This window comes from Lampetra fluviatilis, chromosome 73, assembly GCF_964198595.1.
Source record: "Lampetra fluviatilis chromosome 73, kcLamFluv1.1, whole genome shotgun sequence".
NCBI lineage: Eukaryota > Metazoa > Chordata > Hyperoartia > Petromyzontiformes > Petromyzontidae > Lampetra > Lampetra fluviatilis.
Genome location: NC_136347.1, coordinates 986,452 through 999,956, shown reverse-complemented (window position 1 = coordinate 999,956; position 13,505 = coordinate 986,452). Strand labels below are relative to the sequence as shown.

The 13,505-nt window shown below is 58.7% G+C and overlaps 1 protein-coding gene across 1 annotated transcript; it reads left to right on the top strand.

The window, feature by feature from the left end:
- Window positions 1-1,276: 1,276 nt before the first annotated feature.
- LOC144953250 (cobalamin binding intrinsic factor-like) lies at window positions 1,277-11,954 on the top strand. Its single transcript, XM_078883821.1, has 10 exons — window positions 1,277-1,328; window positions 2,323-2,421; window positions 4,079-4,280; window positions 5,360-5,553; window positions 6,063-6,215; window positions 6,743-6,921; window positions 8,688-8,883; window positions 9,119-9,317; window positions 9,935-10,056; window positions 11,893-11,954. The coding sequence occupies exons 2-10, from the start codon at window positions 2,346-2,348 to the stop codon at window positions 11,952-11,954; spliced, it is 1,383 nt and encodes a 460-aa protein (XP_078739947.1). The 5' UTR covers window positions 1,277-1,328; window positions 2,323-2,345.
- Window positions 11,955-13,505: the final 1,551 nt, after the last annotated feature.

Below are 13,505 nucleotides of genomic sequence, written 5' to 3'. Positions count from 1 at the left end.
ACACACAGAACACGTGTACATACACAGAGAACACATGTACACACACACACAACACGTGTACACACACAGAACACGTGTACACACACACACAGCACGTGTACACACACACAGAACACGTGTACACACACACACACCACGTGTACACACACACAAAACACGTGTACACACACACACAGAACACGCCTACGACCGAGGGGAGGCTGAGTTGGTTTCAGATCATCGCCATCACTGGGGTGGGTTGGTGGCCATGAACGGGAATCAAAACTCGGGTTCGTAGCGCAGCGCTAGAATCACTGCACCCCACCCCTCTACCCCCCACCCCCTCTACCCCCCCCCCCATCTCTACCCCTCTACTCCCCCACTCCCCTACCCCCCCCCACTCCCCCCTCCCCTACCCCCCCACCCCCCTACCCCCCACTCCCCACCCACCCCCTCACCCTCCCACCCTCCACCCCTCCACTCCCCCACTCCCCCACCCCCCCCACTCCCCACTCCCCACCCCCCCACTCCCCCACTCCCCACTCCCCCCACTGCCCACCCCCCACCCCCCCCACCCACCCACTCCCCACCACCCTCCCCCCCCCACTCCCCCACTCCCCCACTCCCCACCCCCCCCCACTCCCCACTCCCCACTCCCCCCACTGCCCACCCCCCACCCCCCCACCCCCACTCCCCACCACCCTCCCCCCCCACTCCCCCACTCCCCACCCCCCCACTCCCCACCCCCCCACTCCCCACTCCCCACCCCCCCCCCACTCCCCACTCACCCCTCCCCCCACTGCCCACCACCCTCCCCCCCACTCTCCACTCCCCCACTCCCCACCCCCCACACCCCCACCACCCTCCCCCCCCACTCTCCACTCCCCCACCCCCCCACTCCCCCCTCCCCCCACTGCCACCCCCCACCCACCCCACCCCCCACTCCCCTCCCCCCCCACTCCCCACCCCCCTCCTCCCCCACTCCCCCACCTCCCCCCACTCCCCACCCCCCACTCCCCACCCCCCCACTACCCCCTTACCCCCACTGCCCACCCCCTCCCCCACTCTCCCACCCCCCACTCCCCACTCCCCTCCCCCTCCACCCCCACTCCCCACCACCCTCCCCCACTCCCCACCCCCCACCCCCCCACCCCCCACCCCCCGCAGGAGTTGGTGTGCACGCGGCAGCGCTCGTTGTGGGCGTGCCGGAGCCGCACCCCCCTGGAAGCTTAAATAGCGGGGAGCGTGGGGCCCGCTGTGCTCACAGCCAGACTCGCTACACAGTCAGGCTCGCTTCACTGCTGCTGCTGCCGCTGGCTACTTACCGGCGCCACTGCCGCTGAATTTTGGTGAGTTTAATGACGAGTCTGCGTTAGCGCTGTGATGAGCGCAGCAACAGCGGTAACGCGAGACTGGGACGGACTGCAGGTTCGAGTTGTTATCGTTCGGAGGTGACCTGCGAACCAAAAACGACTCGAACCTGCAGTCTGTGTGGGTCTCGTTACCCACGGTGCGCCTGGGTTTGTCTGCAGGGTTCCTTCTCCTCCCGTTTCTCTCCTGCACATTGATAATCGTGGCTTCAGGTTGTTGTTGTCTGCTGTTATCAACAATCCCCAGGTGACTAATAAAGTCGCTCTATAGTCGAGTCTGCGATGCAGGCTTCAGGTTGTGTTGTCTGCCGCTATCAACAATCCCCACCACGTGAATAATAAAATATTCGAGTTTAGTTAAAACGTTTAAATTTCGACGTTTCGTTTTAATCGGAGACTGAAATTAGATTGGGAACACGTGGATTGGAGAGCACGCGCAGGCTGGAGACCTCCTCGTCACCACATTGATCTCCATCCAGCAGTGGATGGACCCTGGAGATGATGATTACCCCGAGAGAGAGAGAGGGGGGGGGGGCACGTGAATTATTAATGTATCTAGGGCGAGCACCTCACGCGTTCACACTGTGGCGAATATCCGAATGGGTTCTCTCCTAGGTCGAGATCTAAACGCAAACGGCAAGAATACCTCGTGTGGCCGTGTAATGATCGCGAGTGAATCTCTCTCTCGGTGTCTCTGTCTGTGCCCGTGTCTCTGCGTGAGTGACTGTCGGTTTCTCTGTCTGTGCCCGTGTCTCTGTGTGGTGTCTGTGTGAGTGACTCTCTCTCTCGGTGTCTCTGTCTGTGCCGTGTCTCTGTGTGGTGTTTGTCTGTGCCTGTGTCTCTGTGTTGTCTGTGTGAGGTGAGTCTCTCTCTCGGTGTCTCTGCCTGTGCCGTGTCTCTGCGTGGTGTTTGTGTGAGTGACTCTCTCTTGGTGTCTCTGTCTGTGCCGTGTCTCTGCGTGGTGTCTCTGCAGTGAGAGGAGGCTGCTCGCTCGTCATGGCTCGCCCTGGCCACGCTGTGGCGCTGCTGCTGCTGCTGGCGGCAGTCACCGTCCTGCACAGCCCCGTCGCCGGTAGCGGGGATGAACACGGCGTGGTGGTGGTGGAGATGAACACGGCGTGGTGGTGGTGGTGCAGATGAACACGGCGTGGTGGTGGTGGAGGATGAACACGGCGTGGTGGTGGAGGTGGAGGATGAACACGGCGTGGTGGTGGTGGAGATGAACACGGCGTGGTGGAGGTGGAGGATGAACACGGCGTGGTGGTGGTGGAGGATGAACACGGCGTGGTGGTGGTGGAGGATGAACACGGCGTGGTGGTGGAGGTGGAGGATGAACACTGCGTGGTGGTGGAGGATGAACACTGCGTGCTGGTGGAGGTGGAGGATGAACACGGCGTGGTGGTGGTGATGGTGGAGATGAAATCGGTGTGGTGGTGGTGGTGGAGATGAACACGGCGTGGTGGTGGTGGTGGTGGAGATGAACACGGCGTGGTGGTGGTGGTGGAGATGAACACGGCGTGGTGGTGGTGGTGGTGGAGATGAACATGGCGTGGTGGTGGTGGAGATGAACACGGCGTGGTGGTGGTGGTGGTGGAGATGAACACGGCGTGGTGGTGGTGGTGGTGGAGATGAACACGGCGTGGTGGTGGTGGTGGTGGTGGTGGAGATGAACACGGCGTGGTGGTGGTGGTGGTGGTGGAGATGAACACGGCGTGGTGGTGTTCATCTCACCCAGCCGGTGTCACCGGTTTTCCGTACTTTTCCCGCACCTGGAGGAGTTTATTTAAATCCTTTATATTAAGTTTGCTTGCTTGCGCGCTTACGACCGTGCAAATCTTTCGGTCGTTTAAACCCACTTCCCGTGATCCAATCGAGCTGACATTTTGGACACAGACTCGTTGTGCGTGACAATTTATTTTTGTGAAATTTTTTCCAAAAAACTTTTTAGGAATTTTTTTTTTCATATTTAATTTAAAATACCAATGTGATAAAAATGAAACTCTTACTCAAGAAAAACAGAAATGAATAATAAAATAAAAACCGATGCCACGCATATAAAGGATTTATAGTGAAAAACTTTGTTTTTACGGGTTAATGTTTTTACATCTTTGTTCACCCTCACTCTGCTGCACCGGAAAATCCTCGCGCGCCGCTCCTGCAGGAATTGGTCGTGGGCCGCCTAACACATTCCCTTGTCAGGACACACACACACACGCACAGAGACACACACACGCACAGAGACACACACACGCACAGAGACACACACACGCACAGAGACACACACACGCACAGAGGACACACACACGCACAGAGACACACACACGCACAGAGACACACACACGCACAGAGACACACACACGCACAGAGACACACACACGCACAGAGAGACACACGCACACAGAGACACACACACACCGACACTATGCACGCTACTGTGTGTTCCACTTCTTTCAAACCGTACGTAGCCAACCCTACGGTGTGCGGGTGGGGGGGTGACCACAGCAAACTAAACGCATAAAGCGGCTCTAAAGAAACGAGTTTGCCGACCTCTGCGATGATTGGAAAGTGCACGGCTCCCAATGGCTCCCTATTATCAGAAGGAAGAGCGTTCCAGACGGCCACAGAACCCGGTGCCCACCGCCTTTGTTGTTCGACCGCGAGCCGCTGCAGGTGGTGCTCTGAGACCCCCCCCCACCTTCTCCTGGCTCCTCCCCCACTCCTCCCCCTAGCGGCACCGGCGGCCGAGTCGGCCGTGGTCCTGGCCGTGGTCAAGGTGCTGCTCAACTCGACGCGACCCTCGGACGAGAGCTTCCTGGTCGACCCTACGGTGCTGTGTGCACTGCGCCTGGCACCAGTGCACAACCTGTGCATGGAGCGCTCCTTCCTCAAGCAGCTGCTGGCGCACCTCGCCCTCCTGCACCTCGACCGCAGGTTCGCCCAAACCCCCCCTCCACCCCCTCCCCCTCCAAAGACAAATCCCCCGTATAGCCTTAACGGACTGTTGGGGCAAGTGCAGTTGGTCGAGTGTCCGGCGCCGAATGAATGCCGGCACTGGTACGCGAGGGGGTGGGTGGCCGGCAACTGCGCCCTGCCGCCTTTGTCCTCCCCAGTGGCGATGATTGTACACGCCGCTCCACCCAGGTACTCGTTTGAGGCCGAGTCGACCTAGGGGAGGGCCAGGATCGAGTTCAGAGAATCGTCACCCGGTGTTGGTGGCCGTGAGCGAGAATCGGGACCTCGGGACGTAGCCGGGTTCGCCGGGCAGCGTTAGTGCCGACTGCCACCACTCCCAGGTTCCATTCGTTGTGTAATGTGAGGATATGTCCGGGTTGCTGATAGATCACACCTCGTTACGATGATTGGCTCTGCCGGTCCTGGCCCATAGCCAATGGGGGGAAGTCTAGGGGCGTGGCCCTGACGTAACGGGAAGGTGACATTTGTAAGTAGAGGATTGGTTCTGCTGGCTTTAGCCACAGCCAATGGGGGAAACGAGTCAGGGGCGTGGTCCTGGGAGCGTACGATGGAGTCTAGAAGATTCCATAGAGGGTAACCAGGATTGGTGAAAGGTACCACGTGACTCGGGGTATTTAAAAGGGGTGGAGACGGACAACACGTGGTCAGAACTGGAATGAATGGAGGGTGAGGCCACGCGAGAGCGGGGGGTCCAGGCAGCCACGTGGCTGCGCGTGTCTCTCGCTCTCTATCCCTCTCACGCTGTCTGTCAGCGGCGTGAAGGAGTGTTTTAAAGAAAGACAAATAAAGACCGGATTCCAGAAGTCGCTTCCACGACCTTTATTATAGGTGTTTGAACTTCTTAACACAACCCCCGTTTGATTGCCAGAATGGGTAAAACCTCTTATTTTTGTCTTGAGATCGTCTTCTCTTGTTGTCCTTCCCCCCCCATCCCACCTCCACACCTCTCAACTAACACGATTTGGCTACATATGGTGCGAAAGAAGTCGTACATGCAGACGCCGTTTAAACACGGGCGATGGGATTTTGTCGCGCAGCTGCCCGGGGCAGGTGCCCGACCCGGACTCGTGGTCCCAACGCGACGAGGTCATCTCGTCGGGGCAGCTGGCGCTGGCAGCGCTGGCGCTGAGGGCCTCGTGCCTGCCCGTGGAGGCCATGCACCTGGGCTGGGTCCGCGTCAACCTCCTCAGCATCCTGGACCAGCGGCTCGACGAGGAGCGGCTCAGCGTTGGTGCGACGTGGGGGACACGCGAGGGGGGGGGGGTGGGTGATGTAGTGGGACCATTTTGCCTCTGCCACAATGCCTTAATATTCACCTGCCCGCCGTACCTTTCTTCATTATTGATGACTTGCAGCTCGGCACACGGCAGATGCCCTGCGCAGCGCGACTCACGACCTCCTCTTGATACCAAGATCCAGGATGGTCATCGTGTCTATGCGCCGCTTCTCGGTGGCAGCCCCAACAGTCTGTAACAATATCCCTCTGCACATTCGCAGCATCACCTCAATCACCTCCTTCAAGAGAGACTTAAAAACTCTACTCTATAACCGTGCTTTCGAGCGACTCTGAGCTTGGCTCCGCGCCTCTGAGTTGCGGCCACTACGTCCGCAAATTTGCGCGCGTTACAAATTGAACTATTATTATTATAGTGGCGACGTAGTTGGTTACGTCGCCGTGGTGGTGGTGGTGGTGGCCGTGGTGGTGGTGGACCACCCTCCCTCTGCGCTCTCCACCCTCAGCGCTGAGAGGGCAGCCGCTCACCACCTACTACCAGTACGCGCTCGCCATGCAGGCGCTGTGCATCCTCGGCGACATGGTGGACCCCGACGCCGTGGAGAAGCTCACGAGCTGGGCCCTGCTCCAGGCGTCTGGCGACGGGCCCCACTCCATCGGTGAGCGACTGGCTCGGTGAGCGACTGGCTCGGTGAGCGACTGTGAGCTGGGCCAATGCTGCAGCACCTACGGGGGTCTGTGGACGAGCATCGCTCGCTCTCGGAGCTTGGGCTCTTGAGGAGAAACGGGGCTGCCGTGAGCGCACGGCGAGTAATGTGCCAGGTGAGCGGCAGTCGGTGTGCACCGCGCTACGAACCCGGCAACACCGAGCTGGATGATCCCCATTCGCGGAACGACCATCGGTGGCGCATACGAACCGGTCCTGGGCGTCCCCGAGGTTCGTTTGGTCTTTAAATCCGTCGCCTGCTGTGGTGTCTAATAAACATCACCACTGCGGAGTCGAAGACAGCATGGCGTTGTGCTGGACTTGATAGGTGCTGCTACTTGCTCACGGCACTTGGCCCACGTGACTCTGTAGGCGGTATGGGGGGTGATCTTTGCCTCTTGTGAGAGCAATACGGAGGGGCTGGACGAGCGAAGAGTGGGCGGCTGAGCGAGCATCGCCCCCCTCCCCCCCCCCCACCAGACGAGGCATCCCAGGCGCTGGTGGCGCTGTCGTGCCTCAAGGGGACTCTGCTCCTGGGGCCCCCCACACTCGCCGCTGCCGTGACCGCGGCCGCCCAGAGCCTCGCCACGCTGCTGCTGGGGCAGCGCTCGGGCAACGGAACCATCGGCAACATCTACAGCACCGCCCTCGTCGTGCAGGTTGGGGGGGGCTGGCTGGTGGGGGGGGGGGCTGGCTGTTTGGGGGGGGGGGCTGGTGGGGGGGGCAGGTGGGGGTGGGGGGATGGTGGGGGGGCTGGCTGGTGTGGGGGGCTGTGGTCTCATTTGATTGCCATTTGGGTTCTGAGTCCAGTCACTGAGGGATGGACATTCCTCCGCTGGGGGAAGGAAACGGCGAGGTGGCTCTTGTGAATAACGGAATGAAGGAGGTGTGGGAGCGTGGCGGTGAGGAGTGGGCTCTACTCCCCATCGTGGGAAGCAAGGAATGGTGGTGGTGGCTTATGCCCCCACCACAGGTGAATATCCGTGGAGGAATGCAGGCAAAGCCGATTAGTTGGATGCCTTCTATGCCCCTCTGCTGTATTGACCTGGCCAAGGCCAATATTAGAACAACCCCAAGCCCTGGCGTATTCATTGCAAGTGCTTTATGAGACTGACTCTGCTCACAACAATTAAGGACCTTCATGATGGTGGGCAGGCCCGGGTATAACCATATGGCCAAGAGTCGAAGCCGTTGGTCACCTTGGGTCCGACAGGGATGTCTACATGCTCCGACATTATTTCACGTTTTTTGGAACCACGTAGTTGGAGAAGCGTTCTGTGGCTGTACTGGAGCAATTTCCATCTGGTACAAATACAATAGGAGGCTGATCGATGCCCGGGTAAGGTCTAGAAAATAGCTCCCTATTGGTTAACCATGTTATGTATACTGATGATCTGGTGATTGCTGCTCACTCAGAGGAGTTGGAGGCTCTCCTGCTAAACCTGGAGTGTCTCAGTTGCACCAAAGCTCGCAAAGTTTGCTAAATACGGTGCGAAAGAAGTTCAACACTCCGCCTGCTCAACTCTCCATTGTTTATGGGGCAATTGTCCAGAGATAGTGGAGTTTTGCCATATTGGGCAGTGTGCTAATGACCAGCTCTATTTTGACAGCAGAGGTCTCCCTCAGAATCAGTTGGGTGGAAATATCTTTTCATCTGCTGCATAACGCTGTGTGGAAACTACCTGGCCTGTAGCTTACGACCTCTATGCTTGGAAAACGTGGGCCACCCCCCAATGGTAAATCTGCGTTGGTTAGAAACATATCGGCTGGCATGCCTCCGATCCATCCTGGGTTTAACCAGGCTGGGTTGTCTGAACCGCTCGCATATCCTTGAAAGATTTGGATGGTCCCATTGAGCTCCTCTCCGGCAGGCAAAGCTGCGTTGGCTGGGGCATGTAGCCCGCATGCCCATCCACTGCGTGACCCAAGCAGCTTCTGTTTGGCTGGATAGAGGGGGCTAACCGGGCACGACATAGGCTGACAGAAGAATGTGGAGCTGAGTGGACTTTCTGATAATCGATTCAAGCGGTGTCAAGATCGGCCTCTATGGAGGAGGCTAGTGAAGGACGCTACTGGGCAGTTCGAGGCAGTCGCCCTCCAGCAACAAAGGAGGGCAGAGGAGTGATGCTCACAACAACGAGTGGAGCGCTGGGGTGGCTAAGGCATAGTTGGGGCACAGGTGGTGTGTCTGCAAATCGTCTCGGTCAACCCATGGCACCTGCAGGGTCTGTCCCGTCCTCCTGCACCTAGCCTGGCACAGCAGTCAACCCATGTCACCTGCAGGGTCGGTCCCGTGACCTCCTCCTGCACCTAGCCTTGCACAGCAGTCAACCCATGGCACCTGCAGGGTCTGTCCCGTGACCTCCTCCTGCACCTAGCCTGGCACAGCAGTCAAACACCCCCCCCCCCCCCTTACCCCCACCAGGCTCTGCAGGCTGCCCAAGGGAGCGGGGTGAACGTGAGCGGCTGGGACGGAGGCAATGCCTCCCGCACCTTCCTCTTCGCCGCCGCCGTGGCCGGCGAGTTCAACGCCTCCCCTGGGGCCCTGGCCCAGCTGCTGCCCGCGCTGCTGGGCACAACCTACCTGACCGTGCCGTGCATCACCTGCGTGGGTGACGACGGTGAGCGGACCTGGGTGGGGCCTCCGTGGCACAATGTGGGGGGGGGGGGGGGGTAGGGATGGTGAGGTGCGTGGCTGTGGTCAATGGTAGGCAATGCACAGGGACAATTGCCACTTGGGGTTGTAATTGGTGGTGGTGGTCAACCTGCTGCACCATGTGAATGGTGGTGGTGGTGGTGGTGGTCACCCTGCGGTGTCACGAGAGCGATGTAGTTCTCCTGCCGCTTGCTCTGCAGACAGCGTCCACGACCTGCACAGCGAGCTGACGCTGCGCACGCCCGCCGGCAACTCGTCGTGGCCCATCGGAGTGACCTACACGGCCACCGACGGCCTGGGCCACAGCTTCAACAACAGCCTCCACGTGACCGTGCCCAGCGGCTCCAACCTCCTGCGCGTGCTGGAGGCCGCCCAGGCACAGAACGCCCTCCATTTCAGGTAGGGGGGGGGAGGAGGGGAGGGGGGAGAGAGGGGGGGGGTGAGGGGTATGGCGGAGTGGTGAGGTGTGGTGGGGGGGGTGGTGAGGTGTGGTGGGGGGAGGTGGTGAGGTGTGGTGGGGGGAGGTGGTGAGGTGTGGTGGGGGGAGGTGGTGAGGTGTGGTGGGGGGAGGTGGTGAGGTGTGGTGGGGGGAGGTGGTGAGGTGTGGTGGGGGGGGTGGTGAGGTGTGGTGGGGGGGGTGGTGAGTTGTGGTGGTGGGGGGGGTGGTGAGTTGTGGTGGGGGGGGGGTGGTGAGTTGTGGTGGGGGGAGGGGGTGGTGTGGTGGGGGGAGGGGGTGGTGAGGTGTGGTGGGGGGGGTGGTGAGGTGAGGTGTGGTGGGGGGGGTGGTGTGGTGGGGGGAGGGGGTGGTGGGGGGAGGGGGAGGGGGTGGTGAGGTGTGGGGGGGGAGGGGGTGGGGAGGTGTGGGGGTGAGAGGGTTGGTGAGGTGTGGGGGGGGGGGGGGAGATGGTTGGTGAGGTGTGGGGGGGGGGGTGAGAGGAGGTGAGGGAGGTGAGGCGATGGAGGTGGTGAAGGGAGTAAGGGGGGTGGTGAGGTAGGTGTTTTTGTGTGTGGCGCAGCTTCAAGACCAAGTCGTCGAGCTTTGGGCCCTACCTGGTGGAGGTGAACGGACTCATGGCGGACTCAGCCCTGCACCAGTACTGGCAGCTGCTAGATGCTCCCAGCACCCCGCTGGACAAAGGTGAGGAGCCGTTGGCTGCCTCGGGGCATGGGGGGTGGGGTCACCGGTTCTGGGTGGCACCGCGATTGCTGCCGTGAGGCCTCTAGCCGAGGGGGCAGCCCCAGTGGCAGCTGATTCCAGCCGCGTGCGACTCCAACGGAGTGCCGAGCGGCTTGAGCCGTGATGCCGTGAGATGTCGTCTCCCTCGCCTGGTGTGCAGGAGGTCTCGTGGGTTCCATCTCTGGATTTTGAGATTCTGCGTCTCCCTCCCCGTGGTTCAGACTCGACTTTTATTCGGGTCGTCTGTTTTTCTTTCCCCTAATTTCGAATCGACGTGCGTTGTTTAGATGACTTGTCTGTTGCTACACATTTCCACAAGGATAAGCAACTTGGTTGAGCTATACTTTTGATAGCCACGTCGCTTCTGAAAAAGGAGGAAATATCTCCGTGGGCTCTTTACCTGGTAAAATAAAAGCGTTACATTGTTTATACTAAGACGCCAGGACTGCCTGCGCTACCAACTGTGTGAACGGGGAGGCTCTCCCATCCCAAGCCACTACCCTCAAGTGTTTCGCTGTTGTGCGGATTGCTGAACTTTGTTTAGTGTGGGGGGGTTGTTGCTGTTTTAGTCGTTTTTGGTGAGAACCAACCCAGAGTCGATTGGAAAATGAGTTTCTTCCTCGGTCTCCTGTCCTGGTGTCTCTCTCGCTCTCGCGTTGTCACCCGGCCACTGAACACCAATTTCACTCGCGCCCTCATTCACACTCGTCCTCCTACCCACCCAATCACTCGCCCACTCTTGCCTACACACACACACACGCTCGCTCCACCACCCACTCATTCACTCATTCAACCAGTTGCTCGCCATCTCGATCAGCCACACACAACCCAACTCGCTCACTCGCGCGAAATGAGACTCCTCCATCCTGCAAGTCAGGGTTGGGATCGAACTCGCGACATCCTGCCTACCAGGCGAGGTAGTTAACATCTCATAGCCACCGTGATGATGAGAGTGACGCAAACTCAAAATATACAGCAGGTGTCAGGGTCGGGATCGAACTCACGACCTCCTGCCTACCAGGCGAGGTAGTTAACATCTCATAGCCACCGTGATGATGAGAGTGACGCAAACTCAAAATATACAGCAGGTGTCAGGGTCGGGATCGAACTCACGACCTCCTGCCTACCAGGCGAGGTAGTTAACATCTCATAGCCACCGTGATGATGAAAGTGACGCAAACTCAAAATATACAGCAGGTGTCAGGGTCGGGATCGAACTCACGACTTCCTGCCTACCAGGTGAGGTAGTTAACATTTCCTAGCCACCGTGATGATGAGAGTGACGCAAACTCAAAATATACAGCAGGTGTCAGGGTCGGGATCGAACTCACGACCTCCTGCCTACCAGGCGAGGTAGTTAACATCTCATAGCCACCGTGATGATGAAAGTGACGCAAACTCAAAATATACAGCAGGTGTCAGGGTCGGGATCGAACTCACGACTTCCTGCCTACCAGGTGAGGTAGTTAACATTTCCTAGCCACCGTGATGATGAGAGTGACGCAAACTCAAAATATACAGCAGGTGTCAGGGTCGGGATCGAACTCACGACCTCCTGTCTACCAGGCGAGGTAGTTAACGTCTCATAGCCACCGTGATGATGAAAGTGAAGCAAATTCAAAATATACAGCAGGTGTCAGGGGTCGGGATCGAACTCACGACCTGCTGCCTACCAGGCGAGGTAGTTAACGTCTCATAGCCACCGCGGCCCCCCTTTTATTTCTCTTGGCTCGACCCGGATCACGCAACTAACCTTCCCCCCCCCCCCCGTCTGTGTGGTGGTGGTGCTGTGCGCAGGGTTGAGGGACTACATTGTGTCTGATGGACAACACGTGATCGCCATTCTCACCACGTGGTAGATGCAGGGTGGGGGCACGACGCCGGTCAACGTTCAACAAACGTCAGAAAATGGATGTGACGTGTGGGGCTCCCTCGCTCTGCCACGTCGCCATCATCATCGTCATCATCGCCATCATCATCGCCTTTCATCTCGACCATCCCAATGGCCCCCACCTGTGGTCTTTAGCCCGGGGGGGGGGGGACCCCCCCTCCCCTGGTGGCAGCTGTCCCTGTGCTGCTGCTGCAAGGGGAACGTGGCAGTGGGAGCGTCATAATCGCATTCGTGACGTCATCGTCAAAATCGGAGGCGTGACGTCATCCTCGCTGTTATTAACAGTGGGCCATGATCGGTCCACTGCTGTGTCAATTCCTCCCCTACCACCAAAGCCAGCTTCACGATCTTGGCGAGCTGTGACGACCCCACAGATCCCCATTCACATCCACAGATTATATTCGTACATGACGATGCATGTGACGTAATAAAACATTAAAAAGTTTTGTCTACGCTGCAGCGTCATTCATGCGAGTGGCATCTCTGTGTAATGGGTTCAATTTAGGCGCACACACTTCTTGGGAGGCAACACTCATTTATTAATGAACACAACGATTACTCAACAGTTACTCTTACTCTACACATAGGGTGGTGACCACCGACCTACCCTAGCTAACACACACACTTGTCTCTTAGCTACTCTAGCGTGACCCAGCCAGGTAGCTGCTGGCAGTCCGCTCACTGGAGGCCTTCTCTTCTTGGCATCTTCATTCTCCGCAGGAACAGCCTCAAACCTCCTGAGGCGGCCCCACCCCGGCCACGCCTCCCTTCGAGCACCCTCTCGATGCCCCCCTGCTGTCCACGTGCCCCCCGAGGTCCCCCTGGACCCCCGGCCCCCACTGGCATCTGGTCACGTGTCCAGCACCGGCCCTGACGTCATTCCCGCCTCCAGCCGGGATGACGTCATGTGTGTGTGTAGACCCACATGGTAGTAACGCTCCAAGCACAGTGACGTCATACGTGTGCACACAGTAATGATACCACAATCATTACATCACCCTCCCCCATGAAAAAAACAGCCGTCCCGGCAGTGACAATACAGAAAACCAGTGTGCCTCCAACAACAACATAACAAATAACCGGCGACGATAATAATTACTGCGAGAACATATGTACACGCACCGAGAGGGGGTAAAAGGAAGAACGTATGGGACGAGGGGAACAACAACAACACATGTACACCGAAAAGAACTGGTTAACCCGCTTATCCCTCGGCACAGCCCATCCATAGCAAATTGTATGCACGCACCGACATATGAAAGTCACTGTTTGACAATGGCGTAGGCCAGGGGTCGGCAACCTGCGGCTCCGGAGCCGCATGCGGCTCTTTTGAACCTTGACCGCGGCTCCGGGGCGGATGCTAGCGAGGGGAGGAGGCGCACTGTGACACCTGCTCTGGCGTTGCCGCTGCTGACAGGTCGCCGCTCCGCTCCACACTGCCCGCCCGGTGACAGGCAATAACGTTGCCGTTGCTTTGTCACATGTTTGGAAGAAGTAAAAACCTTCCTGGGCAGCAAAG